Consider the following 24,787-nt stretch of genomic DNA (forward strand, 5'->3'; position numbering starts at 1 on the left):
GGTAAAACTAATATTCAAAAGTTCGTATGGATTCTCGACAAGAAAGCACTTCATAGAATAGGTCTCAGTTTATATTTTGTTTCACGATTAACGAAAACATCACAACTTCCATTCTATATGTGCTAGAGTAAGAAAACATTTTTACTCCACATATTTTGAGGTGTTTTCAACCTTATTAGTTTGAAATGAGCTTCAAGATATGATTCATAGTTACTAGAGCATGGCTTGGAATGAAGTATGACTCATCTCTTGATCGAATTATTTCCAACAATATCTGATTCCTCTTCTTAGTCATACAATTGCACTAAGTTGTTCTTCGAGGATCAATGGTGATATAAATCCATAATCACTAAGATGATCATAAAATACCCCCATTCCTTTTAGATTGGAAAAACTTTTATCTCTGTGCCTATTAGATTCTTCTTATTTGTTCTAATACTATTTGAATCATTTTAAAATATCAGATAGTATAATCTTACCATTTATTTTTTAAAGTAAAAATAATAATCCAAAATTTTAAAAGAAATTATCTTTAGAAAAAAAAAACCTTTGTCAAGCAAATAAAATTAAGTTTGTTAAAATTGTTATTCTTGTTGTATGATTATACGATCCCACCTTAATAAAATGATCATGATTGTACTTGCGTTGTTTTTGGGCAAAATCAGGGTATCATTGGAGGATCAGATCGTAAGATCATATGATTCATCGTAAAATCATTACTATTTTTTTTGAAGTGTGTAATATTTTGTCTTGGACTAACTAAGTGCATAGAATATGAGCCTAGAAAAACCTTTTGAATATTTATTATTATTAAATGATATATTGTACATGTATTTTTCATGTTTTGGTAGGGTCTTATGACCCTAGATTGATCTGATGACCCCAAAACTATCTTATAACCCCGAAATGATCTTAATATCAGAATTATGCAATACTAAAAAGTAATCTTATATAACATCTCAATCTTGACAAACTTAAATCTTGAATGATATCATTTTTCAGAAAATTGTAAAAAACAATTAGTTTTTATAAGAAAATAAACTATTTTGATAATAGATATTCTCTGATAGACAAAAAGAATACCATAAGATTATATTAAGATAATACAATTCCGTCAAAGAAATACAATAAGATATAATAGAATAATAATTTGTATTTCTCTAAATAAAATTTCTATTTTTTTTAACTTTTAAATTATTATTCGTTTATTTAAAAAAATATTATAAGATAATATCATATGTTAAACAGGAAACTATAACAAGATAATAATTTGTGTCACATGAAAAGATATTGCATTAAGATTATAATAAGATAATAAAATTAAATTTTAAAAAGCAATATATATATATATATATATATATATATATATATATATATATATATATATATATATATATATATATATATATAAAGTGAATATACCTAAAATTCATAAATATCTACAAGTTTTTTTGACCTTAATTGCTAATAAAAAGAATATTAATACTTAATCGAATATAAAGATTTATGAGATTTCCTTAAACGTTAATGTGATGTCAAATTGGGTTGGAGCAAACTTAATGTTATATTTAGTGTTTAATATATAGAAGAGATAAAAGGACCTTATACTTAGGTTTATTCCACATGTATCGGGCTTATATAGTTAAACTTCATAAATGGGAAATTGCATCTAAACTTAGAAAATATTGTATTCTTCTTATTTTTAACTTTTTATAACTTACTCTTAATTCTATATCTTTTGTCTACCATGAAACCTAGACCACCTTTGGTTGAAAATATTGTATTAGACCCCTTCCCTGTACAATACCTTGATTAACGTACTACTAAGACTTAATAAAAAAACAATAACCTTTTTATTCCAGACATGCATATACAAGCACATGGGAAACAAAAGTGAGTACTCTCCCAGTATTGATTAAGCATGCTTACACCAAACAACAGATTCACATCATTGATTAAGCTTTCCAAGATGACAATGGAGGAGTATCGGCATCCTTATATGTTGCAATTCCAGCACCATATCTGTCCCCCTTCACTGAATCAGCTGAAGCAATAGCTTCAAGTTCAGCCATGTCTTCTGGTGTTAACTTCACAGATAAAGCTCCAATGTTCTGTTCAAGATTCTCAATCTTTGTAGTTCCTGGAATTGGCACCACATCATTCCCCTGGTGGTGAACCCAAGCCAATGCTAGCTGTGACGGGGTACATCCCTTCTTTGCTGCCATCTCATTCACCCTCTCATACATGATCTTGTTATGTTCAAGATTTTCAGCTTGGAACCTCGGCATATACTACAAAAAAATAAAAACAAAACATCATATAACGGCCTCTTCAGTGGTAAATTTGAAGTTAAAATTATTGAATTGGAAAGGAGTATAGGGTAACCAACATACCCTACGGAAGTCACCATCTTCCAACTTCTCGAGCATCTTTGGACCAGAGGAGAAAAAACCCTTTCCTAAAGGACTGTATGCAACAATCCCAATCCCAAGTTCTCTGCAAGTAGGAATGATATCTTCTTCAACATCTCTTGTCCACAAGGACCATTCTAGTTGTATGGCTGTTATTGGGTGCACAACATGAGCTCTTCTAATGGTTGATGCTGAAGCCTCTGATAATCCAACGTATTTAATCTTTCCTTCTTCCACCAGCTCCTTTATTGCTCCCATCTAAGAAAAATATAAAGATTTGAGGAGATGAATATGAATGGATGATGGATTTAACGACTGAAACAGAAGGATAGTGTGAAGAGGAGGAAACCAACTGTGATTTCGATAGGCACGCGATTGTCAATTCTGTGTACATAATACAGATCAATGCAGTCGACACCGAGTCTCTTCAAGCTAGCTTCACAAGCATACTTTACATATGCCGGATCTCCGCAGACCTCCATCGCATCACTATCGTATTTGATCCCAAATTTGGTTGCGAGCTCCACTTTCTCCCTCAGCCCTCCCTTCAAAGCCTGCGCTTAAAGAAAAAGATTGCTTTATATGAACCACACAAGATCGAACCTATAGTTGCAGTACCATAAACCGAAAGATTAGAAGAAAGTTACCTTGCCGATAAGGATCTCGTTGGTTTGAGGGCCGTAGATGTCGGAGGTGTCGAGAAAGGTAACGCCGGCGTTAATGGCGTGCTGGATGAGCTTGATCATGTCAGGTTCTGGTTTGGGGGTTCCATAGAAAGCTGACATGCCCATACAACCCAAACCAAGAGCCGATACCTCTAAACCCTGTGAACCCAGTTTGACTTTTCGAACTCCTGTCATTTTCGAGCTTTGATCTTGTTCTACAGAGTGATTGATGAAAGCAACCCTCGCAGATCTCATATAGGGACTGAGAAGTTGGTAGTTGGTAGGATCTCCATGGCGAGGAAATTCAGGACATGTAAAGTAGCGAAGTAATATATTTTTAATTTTAAAATTAAAGAACAGTATATAATATATAATTATAAACTATCAATGCATTTAACGTTTTAAGTTAACTAAATGTTGATGTTCTTCCCGAAAAGATAAAAAAAAAAATATAGAGATTGCTTTGATGTCGATGCGCATGCATATGGTGACTTTATAACCTATACGACGACTTTCACATGTGAGTAGAACGGATGGATGGACAGATGGTGGAAGATTCTCGATGAAAATAGAGCTTTGATCTTTCATTGTGGAAGCATCGTTTCGTCCTTATTAAGTTCTTTTTTTTTAAGGTAATAACATTAAAGTCATTCATTTTATATATAAATTGGTCTTTTGCAATGCGTTATTTTTTATTTTAAATTAAACACTGTGTTTCTATTTTGTAATAATTTTGACTATTTGACCGTTCAATCTGATCGTTTCTGACTATTTGATCGGTCAATCTGGTTGCTTGCTGACGTTACATGGCAGAATGACATTTTATATCAAAATTGAAAAAAAATATTACATAAAAAAATTAAGTTTTCATTTTCTTTGACAAAAAGTTTTAATTTTTTGATCTGAATCTAATTTCAATTTTTTCTAATTTTATTCAATGTTGGCCATATTACATTTCAAACTCTATAAATACTTTTTACCATTGAAACCATATAAATATTTTTTTTCTTTTAAAAACTATATTTTTTTTTTATAAATACAAGGTTTTTACAATATTATATATGATATCCTTTTTATTAAATACGATTACAAATTAAATGACATTTAATTTGTGCCACTTTACAACTTTTAGTGACAATTTAATGCTACTATAAAAATTATTAGATTTAGTGGCATTAACCATTTTATGACACTAATTATTATATTTTTAATAGCATTAATAAGTAAAAAATACCAAAAAAATGTATTATACTTTATTTTGTTATGTTTAATTTAAATTTTCAATAAAAATTTTGATTATACTAATTATACCAATTTCTATAACAACCCCCCCCCCCCCCCCCCCCCCTTCCATATTTCATTGTCAGAAGGAACACGAAACTAATCTATAAAAAATTAGAAATCCCGCTCATTCCCTTCCAAAGTTCATCGATTCAGAGAGTTTTTGATAAAATCGCACATTTTTACTTCGTCTGTGGTTCACGACTTGTCCTAATTTCCCCTGCTATTTTTTCCTATCTCGTTTGGCCTCCTCCTTATTAGTGGTAAGTATCTATTCTCCTTTTTGTTCTATTTAATTCAAACAACAATTTTTGAGCCTCGTCTCTACCGCAAGTACATCTCGTTTTTTCTTCCACGTTTCAAGCACTTCTCTCTGCATCGTTAACTTCCTCTAAAGTCTCCAAGATTTTATTTATGTCTTTCTTAATTTCAATGATTTTGTATTTTATTCTAACTTTGATTTCATTTGCTTAATTATATGATATTTTATTACAGTTTTGGCAAAACGTAAATAAAAAGAACTCTAAGTTCTGGCTCAAATGGCAATAAAAGATCGAGTCCAAATAAAATAAAATTTGCATAAGAGAATTGGTTCGGAGAGCCTCTTCCATTATAATACCGACTTTAGCCATTAAGAATTAAGAAGGAAGTGATCAAGATGATCGACAGAAGGATTACAGTCTTCGTTAGAGCTAAACGACTAGCAACCATAATTGTTACTTACCATGATGTGGTTGTACCACTTTAGAACATGAAGGAAGGTGACTTTTATGTTAAATAGTTGACTCATAGGGACAAGAGTCTATTTTATTATAAATCCTTTATGTCATACAGTTAGAGGTCATTACAAATTGACCGTTCAGTTAGTTGTTGTAGCATGGTCATTTGTCAAACTCCCAGGAGGAAGAATGAAACTATTAGTATGAGAATGATAAGATAGAAGAGAGATGTCGTAGTTGTTAGTTCTTTAGGAACCATTTGTAGCAAAACTTATTAGAATAGGTGGTGACAGGTTTTGTTTATATTAACAGAATGTCAACTACGCACCACGAAGCAGAGGACCCTAAGATTGTGTCAGACAAGGCATCACTACACGATTGGATTGTTGTTGAAGTTTTACATACCTTACTAGAAGAATTAATTAGTGTCGTGGGATGGATCACTGACAGGTTGGTCTTCAGGTTCAAGGAACAGATCACGACCATTCAAACTATTAATTAAGTTGTTAGGACCACCTATGAAGAAGAGATTGGTCTAGGAACTAAACTAGGAAAGAGAAAATAGGAGCAAGACCCAACTTGGCCAACAATAACCAAGAAGCTTGATGGTACTATGCCAAACACTAGAACCAACTGGTTGCACACAGTTAGCAATAAGAATGATTCAAACCCCAACACTTGTGGTTCCCCAAGAAGAGGAAGAAGTTCTACATATGTTGGAAAATGAACCCACATCCAATAAGGGAGTGGTGATGTATCCCATCAAAAAGAATAAGTGACACCAGTAGAAATGTTTGATAGTATGTTGTTATGTCTATTTTTCCGTACATATGTTAATATGTAACACAATAATCACCGTTATTGCTTGTAAAATGTTATTACAATAATATCCTCACTCGTATGCATTAGTACATTACTAGGCAACGTTGTGTCTATCACGACCTTATCCTGTTTTGGTCGTGCCATGCAAGAAAACCACTTACAGTGGGCACGATCAGTAATGCTACGATGAGAATGTCGAAAGTCATTGGAGATGCCAACCACAAGTTTCTTCAAAGTCAAAGGGAAACACAGATGACATAGGCTGAGCTAGCTTAAGTTACAAGTAGTAGCAGATGATGGGTCGAACCAATATCGAGGGGGGGGGGGACAAACCCTTAAGAAGAAATTACGAAGGGAAGTTCAACTTTCAATTTTGACATAAAGGCCTAGGAGAGTAGCAGCACGAGTAGGAGGAGACAATTAGTTTTGTTTTGGTTAATAAAAGAATGAAGTGTCCTATTAGATTACCCATATGCTATGAGTTTCTTGCTTCTTAAAGAAAGGTTGGTCTTTCCTCCAAAGTGACTAATAGGATCTAGGAACTAGCAAAATTCCCAAGTGCGGATCAGATAGCCAAGAGAACCATCTATGTCCATTCCATCACAAATGAAGAATATATTCTCGCAGCAAAGGTTCATGAATTCAATAGGCGGTGGAGTTTTGCATACAGAGCGTCGAGTACTCAAGACACACACCAGACCTAGAGTGTTGATTTCAAATATAGTAAGAATTTACTCAACCCATTTCAAAGGATTATAGTAAAACTACAGATCCATAGGAGGAGACCATTTAAAAAGGACAATGCCATTACGCAAATGGTAATACTTCAATGTTATATTAGGATTCAGGGTAGAATACGTGTTTAGTTTAGTTATTCCTTTTGTCAATAAGCATACGAATCAATATAAAACTAGGATAAAATTTTAACATTTATAAGTTGACATAGGACAACATTTAGACTTTAGCATATATACAATGTGGATTAAGGACCTCTAAATAATTGTAGCCTCAAACATTTAAAAAGAAAAGATCTATTGTGATAAGTAAGATATCAATAAAGGAGGGTGATTAAGTTCCTTTAGGAAAGTCAGATAATGGTTGTGATTCTTTACAACCATCGAAATATTGATCATGAGTCTTCAAGCCCGAGGGGGGGATGACGACAATAGTGATCTGCTATTGAAATCCTAGTAGTTGTATAAGTATACGAACGTACCATGAACGAATTGCTCGAACACTAGTTATACCATTGATATATGTAATGTAGTTAGATCCTTGTAAGAGGGCTATTAGGCGACCTAATGTTCATTATAATTTAGTAGGTTAAAAGATAAGTAAGCCATAAAATAAATCTGTCACCAATAGTAGAGTATTGGTTCCAGTGTTGTCAAGCTAGTAAACCCATTATAGTAGTTTTGGTTAAAATTTAGGATGTTGGAACACCATAACTAGGTTGAAATACCGTTTGTAATCTAGATTCGTGTGCCTTTTAGAGGCATATTTCGAGAAGTGGATTTTGTTAGGATATCGTAGATAAATTTTCATAATTAATCAAGTTGACTGTGTGGACATTTTACTTCTGAAGGTGGTCATCAATCGTAGTCCAAACCGAAAAATTCATGTTTTTGGAAGACTTCACAATGATTCTAGGAGTACGTGTTTGGTAGAATATGAAGTTCTACGACTGATTAAGTATGAAGGGGCGAATTTGATGCAACAACACCTGCTAGATATTAGGTTGATCCTGTGAAGACCCAATAGGATAGTGTAGGCTTTTTCCTAAAGTGTATTAAGAGTAGGATTTCGGGGACAAAATTTCTATAAGTGGGGGAGAGTTGTAACACCCTATTTTCGTTTTATAGTATAAATGGTCAGTCATGTAAGTAGACGTCTTTGATAAAAGACTATCTAGGATAAATAGTCTTGACAAAACTAATAGTAATCACAAAAATGAGAGAATTCGTAGAGAAAACGTCTGAATCTGACTTTATAAGAGGAAGTTATGATTTTTAGAAGTTTCAGCATAGCAGTGTACGACACAGAAACTGAATAGAGATCGAAGAAGTGTTAGGAAAAAATCTAAATGATAGTTGAAGATCTCATCCATATGATTCTGTTGACATAAAGACAATCGAGAACGGAATTCATTTTAGAATTTTTATACGAGCTTTAACAGTCTAAGCCTGTTAAAAATATAACTTTAAAAATAAATTCAAAATTAGCCTATTGTAACACCCCGACTCCCAAGTACAAGTTTAAAAGCCTTATTTACATATTAATGGGCCTACTCAACGAGTTGCTTGCCCCCAACTCTTCATGTAGAGGTGGGTTAGCCCGCGTGGATTAATGGATCTACTCGACAAGTCGGAGGACCCGGACTCGACGAGTAGGAGATGGGAGATGAAACCCTAATTCTAAGGGTTTGCACACCATTTAAAGGACCTTAACTCCCTTCCTCCAGTCCTTTAACACTCTCTTGACGGCCAGAAGAAACCCTAATCGATATTATCTTGTTCTTGAGTGTTTGTGAGGTCTAAGGAGTGATTTTGGTGCATTTTGTGAAGAAGGTGTGAAGTATAAGAAGCTTAGAGCAAAAACGAGCTTGAAAATCTAACTCTGCTTCATCTTGGCATCATTTTGGAGGTAACAAGTCGTTACCTTAGCTTATCTTTAGCTAAATCTCTTCATGTTTGGGTTTAGGGCCATCTTTATCTCATTTGGAAGTCATTTCGAGTATTGGGACAATATCTGAAGTTGTAATTTCAGATTTGGACTCCTATTGGTCCCTATAGCTATAAAGTTATGAGATTTGGCAAGCTTGGGCCTTTCCTTTTGAGTTAATCTTTCCCTTAGTCTAGTTTTGGCATTTAGGATCATGCATGCACATAAAGTTTGCAACTTTATGTGAAAACCATGCCCTAGGAGATTGGATCTACAATATGGAGCTTTAGGGTGGCTTAAAACATATGTATGAGTGATGGACTACATGAACTCGATGAGTCTCTTAGTCGACTCGGTGCGTCGGATGAAGGTTGCTCGTATTTGATTCTGCTTGAACTCGGCGAGTTAGTGAGTGGACTCGACGAGTAAGTTAGGGTTTTCCCCGACATCTGGACACGTATGGACTTGACGAGTTGGTTGGAAACTCAATGAGTCAATTAGGGTTTTGGGTGACTTCTAAGTTCTTAAGGAACTTGACGAGTTGCTAGCTGCACTCGACGAGTCGAGTCAACATGGACGGTTGACTTTGACCGTTGACTTTGACTTTGACCAGGGGTTGACCAATTAACTTCTAGGGGTATTTTGGTAATTTGGGAACTTATGGAATTAGATCATTGGTGGATATAGGGGTTGGTGTTGGAGCTGTGTTTGGAGGAGATTGATACTATCATTCAGAGGTACTTGAGAGGTGAGTTGTTCTCACTATACTAACAGGGTCGAAGGCACCAATGCCGACCCTTTTCGGGTTTGTACTCAGGTTTATTGCATGATATGCTTTATGATTTGTATCCTAGTTATAGGATGGTTACTATGTTAGTATCCGTTAGATCAGTATCCTGGTTGTAGGATGGTTGCTATGCTAAAGATCGGTTAGATCAGTATCCTGGTTATAGGATGGTTGCTATGGTAGAGATCGGTTAGATCAATATCCTGGCTATAAGATGGTTGCTATGTTAGAGATCGGTTAGATTGATATCCTGGTTATAGGATGGTTACCATGATTAGGGATCTGTTAGATATGTATGACTATTTGTTTATATGTGTGCACATGTTTGTTGGTTTGGGGGATTAGGTTGAGGCAGGTCCAGCTTTGTGTTGTAGACCAAGATACCCAGGGCGGACCGGATAGACTACAGACCCGGGAGGGCATATAGTCAAGCCAAAGGCCCGACGAGAGGCCCAGATATGCTGAAGGCCTTAAGAGGTGGTCCAGACGTGCCGAAGGCTTAGAGAGCGGTGCAGATAAACTGATGGCCTGTGACGCAGTCCATTTAGACTGATGGCTCATATGCATGTTGTATTTGTTTATATGATATGGTTATATCTATATGGTGTTGGTATTTTGGGGGAAATCACTAAGCTTCGGGCATACAATTTCAATTTTGGTTTCAGGTACCTTGGATGACCGCGGGAAGGCGAAGGCGTGATCGTACAGCTCCTTACATTTTATGACTTTGTTTATGGGATACTCTGATGTAGAACTATTTTGAAAACAAATTTGTAATAAATGATGGTTTCTAAATGTTTTAAGAAGTTTTAAATTAGCCTGATTTTTATGGATGTTACAAGTTGGTATCAAAGCCTTGGTTTGAGTGAATTGGAGGAAAAACTTGTGTGTCTCCAGTCTCAAACTGAGGACAAGATTATTAAAACGATTTTCTTTAAATGTTTTCAAAATAATAAAGGAGGATGTAAGTGTATGATCAGTCGGAGCTCACGGATAGACCCCAAAACACCTTACAGATTATTTGATTTATGTTATATGTTAGAACATCATGCTATTACTAGGCTAGGGATCTTCAGGAATTGCATGGTAGAATTCCCTGATTATATGATGTCTAATAGCCTAGGGTTTTTCAATATATGAAATTGACATAATTACTGTAGTTTTTTAGTGTATGCATCACGGTCATACATAATTAAGATCTTATAGCCTGAGAATGTTTGGTTTGGCCTTACTTCATGTTCTTGTTTAATGAAGGGCTTAGGGTAGGATCATACATTCGAAAGTCTATAGGGTACAACATTATGTATGGTTCGCATACACAAGTGTTGCAGGGTTGGTGATGGGTTGTTGGAATGAGTCCGCCGATTATGAGATATTTAGCCTTCCTCTAAGAGTGAGGATTGAGTGCATGCCATGCTTGCGTATAGATTTAGGGCATTGTGATGATACTTGAGACAAATATGGGTAGGTGTGGAAGGTAGTATCGGCCCGTACTACTGAAAGAGCAGGACCCATACACATAGCAAGGAGGTCACAACCCCTAGGGTTTTGTTGGGGGTTGGTTCCTGGATTGTTTTATTGAATATCTAATATCTTCCTGGTATGTTTTTTCAGCATTGTAGTTACTCGGTGATTTGTGACTAGATTTGGGTCAGGATCAGGAGACGACGGACAGGAGGCTTCCTTAGTGCCCGAGACTATCGGCCAGATGGGGCCAGACAAGATGGACACCATGATCCAGGAGATCCTGCATGATGAAGTGGATGCGATGTTCCGGTGTCACTTACTGGAGATGTTTAGGTCTATCAAGACCGCTATGTTGTAATATTTCGATGATCGTTATGCATCCCTCACTGAGGCGGCTGCCGTAGTAGCCAAAACGGTTATAACAGCGGTAGGGGTAGGACCCAGTCAGGCTTTTCAGTATCGGGACTTCGACAACACAAAACCCCTACTTTTGATAGGACTTTGGACCCCATCAATGCCATGAGGTGGTTATATGAGGAGGAGAGGTGTTTCTTCACGTGTTCATGTCCTACTGACTAGAAGGTCAGATATGGCCTGAACCAGCTGAGGTCCTCATGTAGAGGGGACGAGTGATAGCCTACGTATCGTGGCAGCTGAAGCTGCATGAGACGAGATACCCTACTCATGGTTTGGAGCTGGGAGTAGTGGTATTCACTCTCAAGATTTTGAGACATTACCTTTATGGGGTTCGTTGTACCATATACATGGACCTCAAGAGATTGAGGTACATCATAGATCAGCCAAACCTGAACATGAGACAGCGCACGTGGCTGGATGTAGTCAAGGACTATGACTGTAAGATCCTTTACCACCCAGGTAAAGCGAACATGGATGTGGATGCTCTGAGCCACAAGTCAGCTGGATCTACTACCCCAGTGGCATGTATGAGGATTTCAATCGATTCTCCACTTGTGAGCTTGATCAGGGAAGCTCAGGTAGAGGGTATGCGTCGGGAGAACTAGAAACTTTAGAGGATTAGGGTTGAGAACACTCGGTTTGTGTAGGATCACCGGGGATTATTGACCCGTTGCGGTTAGGTCTGGGTTCCGATGTCTGGTGGGGTCAGACAAACTATTTTGGAGGAGGCTCATAAGTCTCGCTTCTCTATTCACCCGGGGGATACCAAGATATACCAAGATTTGCGACTAAATTACTGGTGGCCGTGCATGAAGCGAGAAATCGCTTGGTACGTGGAGAGATGCTTGACCTACAAGATGGTCAAGGCCAAGCACTAGAGGCCACATTGCCATCTACAACTTCTGGAGATTCATATGTAGAAGTGGGAACAAGTCATGATGGATTTTTGTTGGAAACGGTGTCTAAACCCATAACTATAATTAGTATGTACTTGATACGATAGTAGCATGGTCCATTTGGGTTGCATTCATCAAAGCAATATGTTAGGAAGGATATTTGAGTAAGAGGTTAATTATGATTTATTAATATATTATAAGTATAATATATTACTCGAGGAATTATATTATTTAATTAGTATTGATCAAGAATTAATTTAAGAATTAATTTAGTGATCAAAAGAGTCTAATTAAATTGATACATATGGATTGGGCTAATGATGCATGATTGATTTGTGATGGGCTTATGGGTTAGTCCATGAAGTGGTCATTCAAATCAAATGGGTGGATCATAAGCTTATGGGTATGGATTAAGGTTACATATGACCCTTGATATTCTATACACACACACACGCACACACACACACACACACACACACATATATATATATATATATATATATATATATATATATATATATATATTCATAAGCTAAAATCGGTTACAGATACCAATTGTATTTTGAGGAGTAAGAACTGATTTTAGAGTCTCCATAACCTCTACATATTCATACTAATTGTTCTTGTGGTTTTGTGATTCCATTTAAGGCAGCACACTTAGGGTGCTAAGCTTTCTTGAGGCTAAGTTATTCAAGCTACTACACAAGGTAATATTCTAACTAGTTTTTATGATTCAAATATCACCTTGAATGCTAGTTTAGGCTTCATGCTTGCGAATATGTTTATTTCATGTATAATTAGAGAAAAGCTAGATCAAAAGCATTAGGGTCGTATATGCATCATAGGAATGTTAGAGTACATAAAACCCAACAGTGGTATCTGAGTCATGAGTGTTTTCTATTATATTGATGCAATTGTGTGATTTTCAAACGCTGAAAAATGACAATTTTGAATTCTGCCAGGGCTTACTCGACGAGTCCATGTATAAACTCGACAAGTAGGTGCCTTATGATGATGAAATGATTGAGCTCATAAGTTCACTCAACGAGTTGGACAATCAATAGGCAAAATCTTCGAGTTTTTGGCCTTTTTTGGATTAGGAACATTACCACAAACTTTTTTGGTTCATAAAATTTGATTTTAATGATATGGTAATGTCTCTTCCCATCCAATAACATGATGTTTATCAAATTCTAAGATAACTACCTGTTTTTGTGATTTACTGGTTATTTGTAAATTTTGAAGTTATCATGTACTATGAGTCATATTAGGTCAAATTGGTAAATGATCTTCATATCATAACTGTATTAGTTAATTTGGTTTATGTGTGTTCTTGAAGAAGTTCCATAGCTTGTCCAAAAGTTATGTAATATGAAAAGTCTTTATTTATGAAACCATTAACTAATATAAGTTATATAATTCTAAGAGTCTTGAAAGATTTTGTAACTTGTACACAAGTTTGGAATTGGAAAGGTCTCATTCATGGAACATAAAAGTTCATACGTCATGTATGTCAAAAGTTTTTGACAAGTTACAAAACTTTCCCTCAAGTTTTGGAACTTGAAAAGTTACATTAATGAAACATTAATTCCAAACCCTAGAGTTTTAAATGTTAAATATTCAACCCTTATACTATTAATATATTAAAGTTTAATACTTATATATATATATATATATATATATATATATATAAGGCAAGTCAGTCTTATCATTGGTAGGCCTCATTCACGAAGCTGGTCTATAAGGGGGGGGGGGGTATAAGGTTACTGCTTATAAAATGGTGGTTTAATGGGTGTCCACTATCACCCACCGCTTCCATGACTGGTGGAGGGTCGTTAGCCGAACGGATAGAATAGGACACTAATTATCATTAATAATTATAGTGAAAGTTATTAAAATAACTGAACTTTTACAAATTCCCAATCTTAGTTACTTTAAGAAAAAATGTGAAAATCGTGCTATTCCATGAAATTGCATTTTGCACCTTGTTAAGTCGTTAGTAGAGCATGTGTTGTTAACCAACACACTAGTTTGGGACTAACAATGTGTGTCAAAGGGTAGCTTATTGATAATCATGGATCAATGGAGCGTGTGGTTAACCGGCACATTGATTAGGCGATTTGTAACATCGAGAGTACCAAGCTAATTTCCATGGTTATTCACACCATGTTTGTGATCCTTGGTATCCCAGTTACAAACTTGAAGGGCATAATCGAGATTTAAACATGCCATTGAAGAGTTCAATGAATCTCAAAAGAATCTAGGAATTTCAATTAATTTAAAACCTAATCTTTGATTTTGTTTTTCATGGTGGAAATTGGTAAATTGTCATTTACTTATCTTCAAATATTTTACAATGGGATTACGACATCCCTCTTTCGAATTGTAGAATATTGTGTTGGGTTCTAGCCTTAATATTCCATTTTGGGTGTTATATAAAGGATCCTTATCTAATCTAAACTTTGTATTTCTTTTTAGCTGTCTACTTCAAACAATGCTTCCTGCCCAATCCCTTTCGGCTCTTTCTCCCGTATGAACTTATGTGGGAGGGTCATCTTCGATGGATCAAATTTCAATGATTGGATTCGAAATATCCACATGGATATTCGTTATGAGGAGAAAGAATATATCCTTGATAAAGAGCTTAAGGAAATTTATGAATCAACTGCTACACCCAAACATATTGCTTAGTACAAAACTCATGAAAGGGACGCGACCAAAGTGTCGTGTATAATGATCGCTACCATGACTACTGAGCTTCAGAAGTCCTATGAGGACTTTTGGCCTTATGAAATGCACCAGGATTTGATGGAAAGGTACCATCAAGGTGCTCGATAGGAGAGGTATGAGATCATTGCTTCCATGATCACGACCAAAATGAAGGATAGAGAATCCATCACGACCTACTTGCAAAAGATGCAAAGTTTTGTGGACCGCTTGCTGAAGTTGAATGTCAACTTTAATGAAGAGTTAGCTATATATATTATTCTACACTCTTTACCACCTTGTTATGATTAGTTTCGTATAACTTATCATATGAACAAGGTGGAGGTCACTCCAAGCAAGATTCAAGTTCTCTTGAGAACTGCTGAAAGTAGTTTGAAAGGTAAATCTGTTGTACCTACTCCTACTGCAAATTCCCCTGTCCTGGCAATTGAACATAGAAAGGGAAAGAAGAAGAAGACTCCTTCCAATAGTCATAAGGGAAAGTCCCACGCTGGATCCTCTTCTAGTGTAACCAAAGTTGGTTCTGTCACACCCTCTTCCAATCCAAAGGAAGCCGAGTGCTTTTATTTCCATGAAAAAGGGCGCTAGAGACGAAGCTGACCCAAATACTTGCAGGACATAAAGGATGGGAAGATCAAACCCTCCTTTCCAGGTATTTATACTATTCTATCTAATAACTCATCACATGCTAATTCTTGGGTCCTTGATATAGGATGTGGTTTTCATATTTGTTCTGATTTGCAGAGTCTAAAAAGAAGTAGGGATGTGGAGCACGGGAAGATGAACTTAATCATGGGGAATAGGAAAAATTCGCTTGTCACCAAGATTGAAGTTTATTCTTTATTGATTAGTAGTGGGTTAAAATTAGATTTGAATAATTGTTGCAACACGTCTGATATGGCGAGAAATATTATTTCCTTTAACAGTTTGTATGAACAAGGTTTTACCTTTTCTTTTAATAATGAAATTGGTTCAATAAATGATTATTTTAATGGTGTATTTTATTTTGAAGAATTACCTTGTAATGGCATATATGAAACTGTGATAGTCGTAGATAACTTAGGAAATAATGTGTTGCATATTGATTCATCCAATGATTTGGATAAAGCATGCTTATGGCATTGTCATCTTGGACATGTCAACAAGAAGTGCATAGCCCAACTCCAAAAGGACGGAGTGTTGGAATCATTTGACTTAAAGTCAGATGACACTTGTGCATATTGTTTACTTGGAAAGATGACTAAGTCACCCTTCACTGGTTCTTGTGTAAGGGGTGAAGGTTTGTTGGACCTCATACATACTGATGTGTGTAGATCCTTTAGAGTCGGCACAAGGGATGCTAACGGCTTCTATGTGACTTTTACTGATGATTAAAACATATATGAAAATGTCTACTTAATCAAGCATAAGTTAGAAACTTTGAAAAGTAAAAATTGTTTAAGCAAGAAGTGGAGAATCAATTGGGTAGGAAGATACAGATTTTTCGATTTCATTGTGGAAGAGAGTATCTTAGTATTGAGCTCCACGACTATCTTAAGGAATGTAGAATTGTCTCACAATTGACGCCACCTAGGACACCAAATCTTAATGGTGTAGTGTCACAACTAGGAATGTTGATGCCTTGTAAACATTGAACAATGATAACGAATGTGAACCAACAATGTGGAAGCATGTAGGATGCTTATTCAATAACAACAGAATTTCAATCAAACACTTCATACAAGCACTGCAGATAGTCACCAAAGAATCGGAAACCCTAGAAATCCCGGTTTAAGTCCATTCTGGACTAGGATTTCCTTATTGGGCCAATGGGCCAGTAGGCTTCCAATTTGACTATCTTGGGCTTATAACTCTTAAATGGGCTCTAATTGGACCCACTTCCATATATTTTAAATATTTTGGGCCATATTGGGCCTAGAATGAAATAAAATACCTAAATGGACCTTATTGGGCCATAACTAACCTAATTAGCCCTAATAAGCCATAAAAATCATTTCTTGATTTACTTTGGGCCAAAAGCTATCTAATTGAACTATAATGTGGGCTTAAGCACTCAAGGCCTAATTTTCTTTCTTCCTTCCTCCTTCTCTCGGCCCAACTACACAAAATGGAGAGGAAGAGTTGACTTTTAAGGTTGCCACCTCATTAATACACCGCATACTTCCATGCAAGGACCAACATGCATCTAAGATAGTCACCTCAACTCTCTCTTTCTCTTCTTCTTCTTGATTCTCGACTGAGAGGAGACACACACACACACACACTCTCACAAAATTCATTCCAACTCTTTCCAAATTCCCTCAAGAACACTTGCACTCATTCTTCAAAATTTCGAGATCTAGAGCTATTCAAGGAGTTTCTTCCACAAAAATCATCATTCAAGGTAAGTTGGAGCTTAAATCTATGATGTAACTCACTTCTTTTCATCAAAAATCACCTCTTAATCCTTTCAAATTCATGATCTTGCATCTTAGAAACCCTCTAAGTTCGAGATCAATAAAGGAGGGCTTGCTAGGGCCAAAAGTAACATCAAACTTCTTCCAATCTTCTTCAAAAACGAAATCACAACTCAAGGTGAGTTTCATACCCCCTTCTTTTCGGTTTTTATGAGTTTTATGGGGGAGAATACAAGTAAATGTGTAGATCTATGTGCAAATGTATGCTATGTGTGATTTGATGCATGTATGTGTGTGGTATCATGTGTTTTGTGATGAATATGTTATCCAAAAAGTGTGTAAAAACCAAGATCTAAAACATGAGGAAGGAAATAAACATAACTTAAACTATTTTACACTAATCAAGTCAAGAAAAATAGTTTAAATGGTTAGGATGACATACTTGAACATAAAACCCATTTTTGGGCTTAAATTGTCAAAAATTCAAAACTGTAAAAGTTGCGAAATTGGGGGTTTTAACTGAGAAAACATCATTCTGGAAAGGCTAAAGCTGTTTACAAAATAAATTTTGGGTTAAAAATGTCTTTTCAACAAGTTTATGATACAAAAGTGTCAAAAAAATGTTCTAAGGACTAAAAATGAAATTCTTTTATACAAAGGACTAAAAGTGCTATTTTTATAAAAGAAAGGTTGTGAAAAGGTAAAAATCTTACTTTTAAACAAATTAATTCATTAAGACAAAATACAAGATCCATGACTACCGACGAAACCGAAAAACAAATACACTCTCAACAACAAATATTGTTACAAAATGAATTGATTCAGTCTCGAATCAATAATAAAACAAAAATCAATAACCCAAGTAATTCGTTAAACACGCGATAACTATGATGAGTCAACATACAAACTTTGGGCTTGAAAGTTTCAAATCGTGCTTGTTGGGCCTTGCTAGCCCAATAACATGATCTTTGGGCCCGAAGGGAATGCGCTTACGTGTTAATGGGCCTCCTATGACCCAATTCCATGTAAAAGGACTTTCAATAGCTCTATTGTGCTATTGGGCCCTAGTGGTCCATTAGTACTGCTAGTGAGGCCGAGAAGTCAAATGCGAGCTGGACCAAGTGTCTTTCGCATTCCCGATAGCCCGGAATAACTCATGGAAGCAAGAGAGGGCTTCGTACCCTCCTTTCTCCTCGGTTGACCGGCCTATGAGAATTCGAGTAATCAGATTCGTGGCATTAATCAAGAGAAGTCAGGGTGGTTGGATTAGGTGAGTAGTACAAACGACGCCTTAAGGATCGTTCGTAACCTGTAGTTACAAACTAGTCATTTTCATTAATGCGTGATTGTAACAACTCACAAACCTTAATTAATCCAATGTCACCTAGGTAATAAAAAACAATCATCGTATCGGTATAACAATAAACAAGTCATGTAATTTACGTATTGGGAAAACATTGGGTTTTCCCGGGAAGTTCAACATTTTCACCTATGTGTTGTATACAATGTTCCACAATTATACATGTTTTAAAAACCTACAAGCATATTTATGGATCTTCACACTTTTTATAAACAAATACTCTTTTCAGAAAATATCGGATTTTCTGGGTTTTACAAACTACACCAAACTATTTTGCTACAACATTACTTATGAACTCACCAACATTTCATATGTTGATTTTTTCAAAATAACTTGTATTCTCAGGTAATAGGTTAGCCGAAGAATAAGTACCAAGTTATGTCATGGTGTTTTGCTTAGATTACCTATCGAACGGTTTATGTTATGAAATTGTAATGACTAAAACAATGTAATAGATGTAAACAATATTAGTTGTATTATTTCAATGCATGGTGATGAATGATGTTATGATTCATGTATAATCATTGTGATGGTATTCAATTTAAGTCACAAGAGCCCTCAGACGTTTCCGCCGTCTGGTTCGGGGGTGTGACAGGTTGGTATCAGAGCTCTGTTTATAGTGAACTAGCATATCTAACCACACATTGATATGCAACTATAAACCAAAAAGAGGGACTAACACAACTCTGAACAAAACAAGTAAAACATAACAATAAAAACACCCTTACTTGTATTAGGAAAAAGAACATAATACCGAACCAAACAAGATAATGCTAGTATCTCGGTTAAGCCGTGACTGTTCTTAGTCGTATCAAGGAGTGGATGTAGCCTGATCAACTACATTCCCTCCAAGGTACAACTATCACATGTCCTGAGGAAATCGTGATGACTAGGGAATCTAAAAACATACCCCTTTATCACCAAAAAGAGAACATCCGTTCAATCTATGCAATAGTTGTAGAGTCATAGGAGTAATGATAGTTTATTCGTATACCTCCTCCCAGTCTTCATGGAAGGAGAGCCGCATGGCATTCAGTTTCATCAAGTCTTAGTGGCTCATGGGATGCTTGAAGATGAACCTGAAGGGAATCAAGGGGAAGCACACAACGTCGGGCCTGACGAGTACACGGACACCGACTACGAGTTCGAGGAGGCCGATGATGACATGGAGAAAGAACAAGACTCGGGCAAAGATCACACCACGTCCTCTATCAGCGAGGTGCAACAGGACCACCCTGCCCCACCAGTGAATCCCAAAAGGGAGAATCGCTCCCCCGAAGTTAAGATTGCCGCCCTACGGCAACAGCTGTTCTCCATGGAAGCACGTGCAGTGCGAGCTGAGCATGAGAGGGATGAGGTCATTGGGGACATGACTGAGATGGCTCAGTTGTTGGCTCAACACTTCGGCATATGATCTCGCCACTATCTTAGGACACTCCATAGAGTATCAGGGATAGACTTACCTTACTATGTTATTAGGATCACAACCTCACAAAAACCACAGACACTCAACATCTTTTCGTTCCATGACATAAAGATGCGTCAACGACCCACTCGTGGAAACCATGGGCCAACCCCACCCGAAGTCGACTCAGCTGCATTCCAAGCAGCTGTATCTGCTGCAGTCACCTCAGCAATGGCACAAATTCACCAAGGGAACAATGGAGGAGTCAACGGAAAAGGGGCCGGAAGTTCGAACAACGGGATGAATCAAGGACCCACCAAAACATGTTCCTACAAAGACTTCACCAACGCCAAACCACGAACCTTTAACAACACTAGAGGGACGATCACCCTGAAACGCTGGATCGAGAAGGTGGAATCGGTATTCGAGACATGCGATTGTCCTGAGGAGATGAAGGTGAAGTTTCCCGCATGCACTTTTGTTGACCAAGCGCTCACTTGGTGGAACGGACACGTGGAAGCCATGACACTCCCCGTAGCCAATTCCATGCCATGGACAGAGATGAAAGAAATGTTGCTGGCCGAGTATTGCCCTCATGGTGAAATTCAGAAAATGGAACAAGAGCTGTGGAATCTCACTGTCCGGAACGCTGATATAGATGCCTACATATCAAGGTTTAGCGAACTGTCTCTGCTGTGCCCTGGCATGATTACCTCAGAAGGTAAGAAGGTCGAGCGATTCATCTGGGGACTAACCTCCCCGATCCAAGGAAATGTGATAGCTGCAAATCCCGAAACTTTTGACAGTGCCAAGAGATTGGCCAAGAAGTTGTATGACCACAACAACAAGAAGGGTGAGAAGCCAGTGGAGACTGAAGTTAAGAAGGAAAATGATAGCAAGAAGGGGAAGAACAACAAGAGAAAGGGACGTCAAGGCTCCGAATCATCCAAGAAGCAGCAAACAGTGGCAGTTAATGCTGCGACCACTCAAGTTCCATCCACACCACATGCTCCAGCCTCAGCTGCTCCAAGTGCTCCTAGACCTTATTCCGGTAATCTTCCCAAGTGCAACAAGTGTGGTCTCCATCACAATGGAGAATGCAGAGAGATGCAGTGCACCAGTTGCAATTGGAAGGGGCACATGGCAAAGTACTGCAGGACTTACCCTCCTTAGAACCAACAACAGGGAAACAATAACAACAATAACCGCAACACCAACAACACCAACAATGGCGGCAACAATGCAGGACCTAGCCACACCTGCTATGGATGCGGAAGGACTGGGTATTTCCGTTGAAACTGCCCCAACAACAACAATCCCAGAAATGGAGGAACAGGAAGGGTGCTGACCATGGGTTAGGGAGAAGCGATTCAGGATCCCGCTGTTGTTACCGGTACGTTTCTCCTAAACCACACTTATGCATGCATCCTATTTGATACCGGAGTGGAGTGAAGTTTTGTGAGCAATAAGTTTAAACATTTGTTTAAACAACAACCCAGAAGCTCAATGAAACCTTTACGGTGGAAATGGCCAATGGGAAAACCGAATCCACTGGGGAAGTCTACATCGGATGTACCCTAACTCTAAATCAACACGTCTTCCGAATAGACTTAATGCCTATTTCCATTAGGAGTTTTGATGTGATTATTGGCATGGACTGGTTAAGCCCCCACCATGCTGAAATTATGTGTCACGAGAAGGTCGTTCGCCTTCACCTCCCTGACCACGAAACCCAAGTTATATACGGAGACAAACCTAGCACGAACCTTCGTATCATCTCGTGCGTCCAGGCTCAGAAGCATCTGTGAAAGAATGAGTTGATGTTCCTGGCGCACATAGTGGATAAAACCAAGGAAGAGGTTAACGTTCGAGACATTCCAGTAGCATGTGAATTCCCTGAAATATTTCCCGAAGATCTTCCTGGAGTACCCCCAGAGAGACAAGTTGAATTCCGAATTGATCTTGTTCCAGGAGCTACTCCCATCGCTAAATCGCCTTACCGATTAGCTCCTATTGAGATGCAGGAATTGTCCAGTCAACTCAGTGAACTCCTGGGCAAGGGATTCGTCCGACCCAGCTTCTCGCCATGGGGAGCTCCAGTCCTCTTTGTCAAGAAAATGGACGGATCTTTTAGGATGTGCATCGATTACAGGGAACTAAACAAGCTCACTTTCAAAAATCGATATCCACTCCCATGAATCGACGATCTATTTGACCAGCTCCAAGGAGCTAGATACTTCTCTAAGATAGATCTACGATCCGGGTACCATCAACTCAAGGTCCGGGAAGAGGATATTCCCAAAACCGCTTTCGAAACTCGTTACGGACATTATGAATTTGTCGTAATTCCCTTCGGTCTAACGAATGCCCCTGCCGCATTCATGGACCTAATGAATTGAATCTGCCAACCATTCCTCGACAACTATGTTATTGTTTTCATTGACGACATTCTAGTCTATTCCCAAAGTGAAGAAGAGTATGGCCAACATCTCCGAGAAATCCTGGAAACCCTGTGAACTGAGAAGCTATACGCAAAACTCTCCAAGTGTGAGTTCTGGCTCCGTTGCGTGAACTTTTTGGGTCATGTTATTAGTCAGGAAGGAATACATGTGGATCCTTCAAATGTCAAATCCATCGAAGGATGGGCAGTCCCGACAACACCCACATAAATTCGCCAATTCTTAGGCCTAGCAGGTTACTATAGGAGGTTCATTCAGAACTTCTCTAAGATCGCCAAGCCATTTACCTCGCATACACAAAAGGGCGTACCCTTCAAATGGACGGACAAGCAAGAAGTTGCATTCTGAACTCTGAAGTGAGCACTCTGCAGCGCCCCGGTACTATCTCTACCAGAGGGAATGGAAGATTTCGTGGTGTACTGTGACGCGTCAAATCAGGGTTTAGGTTGCGTTCTCATGCAGCGTGGAAAATTGATAGCTTACGCATCCTGCCAACTAAAGACACACGAAGTGAATTATACAACCCACGATCTAGAATTGGGAGCAGTGGTCTTCGCTATGAAGATTTGGAGGCATTACCTCTATGGTACGAAGTGCACCATCTTCACGGACCACAAGAGTCTCCAACACATCCTGAATCAAAAAGAGCTGAATATGAGGCAAGGAAGATGGGTTGAACTATTAAACGATTATGAGTGTGAAATCAAGTACCACCCATGCAAGGCTAATGTTATAGCTGATGCCTTGAGCCGGAAAGAGTACTCTAATCATTGTGTGAAAACTCTCTCAGTAACCATCCAATCTCGCCTAACCACTCAGATTAGGGCAGCCCAGTCAGATGCCATGAAGGCGGAAAACAAAACAAGCGAAGCATTATGCGGGATGGAGAAGAATCTCGAGGTGAAAGAGGATGGAGTATACTATTTCATGAACCGTATTTGGGTCCCTAAACTTGGAGGATTTAGGGAGATAGTCATGAATGAAGCTCACAAGACGCGATACTCCATACATCCAGGTTCGGACAAAATGTACTTGGATATTAAACAACATTATTGGTGGCCTAACATGAAGGCAGAGATTGCCACCTATGTCAGCAAATGCCTTACTTGCGCCAAAGTGAAGGTGGCATACCATAAGCCCTCAGGATTATTACAGCAACCAGTAATTCCCGAGTGGAAATGGGAAGGGATTTCTATGGACTTTGTGACCAAGCTACCCAAGACATCAGATGGATTGGACACTATATGGGTAATAGTTGACCGACTGACGAAATCCGCTCATTTCCTGCCAATAAAAGAATTCTACAAGATGGAGAGACTGACAAGAATATACATTCGAGAAATTATGAGGCTTCATGGAGTTCCAGTGTCTATTATCTCGGATAGAGATAGTAGGTTCACTTCACGTTTTTGGCAATCACTTCAGAAAGTACTGGGAACCCATCTCGACATGAGCACTGCTTATCACCAACAAACGGATGGTCAAAGTGAATGAACCATTCAAACGCTTGAAGACATGCTTCATGCATGTGTGATAGACTTTGGGAAGTCCTGGGATACCCACTTACCCTTAGTTGAATTCTCGTATAACAACAGTTACCATTCGAGCAACAAAGTCACTCCTTTCGAAGCGCTATATGGACGTAAGTGTAGATCACCGTTGTGTTGGGCTGAGGTGGGCGACACCCAGCTAGCGAGGGGACTAGCATCAGACAAGACATTAACGGGACCGGAGATCATACGGGAAACCACGGAAAAGATAGTTCAAAGCAGAGCTCGACTACAAGCATCAAGCGACCGACAAAAGAGATATGCTGATAAACGGCGAAAGCCCTTAGAGTTTTAGGTCGGGGATCGAGTGCTGTTAAAAGTTTCTCCCTGGAAAGGGGACATTCGTTTTGGAAAACGGGGAAAACTCAACCCACGATACATTGGACCTTTCGAGATTCTTGCCCGAATTGGTCCAGTGGCGTACAGACTGCAGCTACCCACGGAGCTCAGCAGTGTCCACCTTGTGTTCCATGTTTCCAATCTAAAGAAGTGCCTACCCAATGAAACTCTTGTCATTACCCTTGACGAAATTGAAATCAACGAGAATCTCCTGTTCATCGAAGAACCGGTCGAAATCATGGACAGGGAGGTGAAGCATACTAAGCAAAGTCGCATCCTGATCGTGAAAGTATGGTGGAACGCGAAGCGTGGGCCAGAATTCACGTGGGAATGCGAAGACCAAATGAAGCAAAAGTACCCTCATCTATTCTAACATTCTCAAATCTAGCTTTCAAAAGAATTTTGGGACGAAATTCCCTCTAACG

At 38.1% G+C, this 24,787-nt stretch overlaps 1 protein-coding gene across 1 annotated transcript; it reads right to left on the reverse strand.

Annotated features, from left to right (window-relative positions):
* Positions 1 to 1,834: 1,834 nt before the first annotated feature.
* LOC145086707 (putative aldo-keto reductase 4) lies at positions 1,835 to 3,379 on the reverse strand. The gene is made up of 4 exons (XM_079024537.1): positions 3,059 to 3,379; positions 2,765 to 2,965; positions 2,394 to 2,669; positions 1,835 to 2,291 (listed from the first exon to the last, which is right to left on the reverse strand). Exons 1-4 carry the CDS (start codon positions 3,329 to 3,331, stop codon positions 1,956 to 1,958), a joined length of 1,086 nt encoding a protein of 361 aa, XP_078880663.1. The 5' UTR covers positions 3,332 to 3,379; the 3' UTR covers positions 1,835 to 1,955.
* Positions 3,380 to 24,787: the final 21,408 nt, after the last annotated feature.

This window comes from Lactuca serriola, chromosome 2, assembly GCF_051521515.1.
Source record: "Lactuca serriola cultivar US96UC23 chromosome 2, Lser_US96UC23_V15, whole genome shotgun sequence".
NCBI lineage: Eukaryota > Viridiplantae > Streptophyta > Magnoliopsida > Asterales > Asteraceae > Lactuca > Lactuca serriola.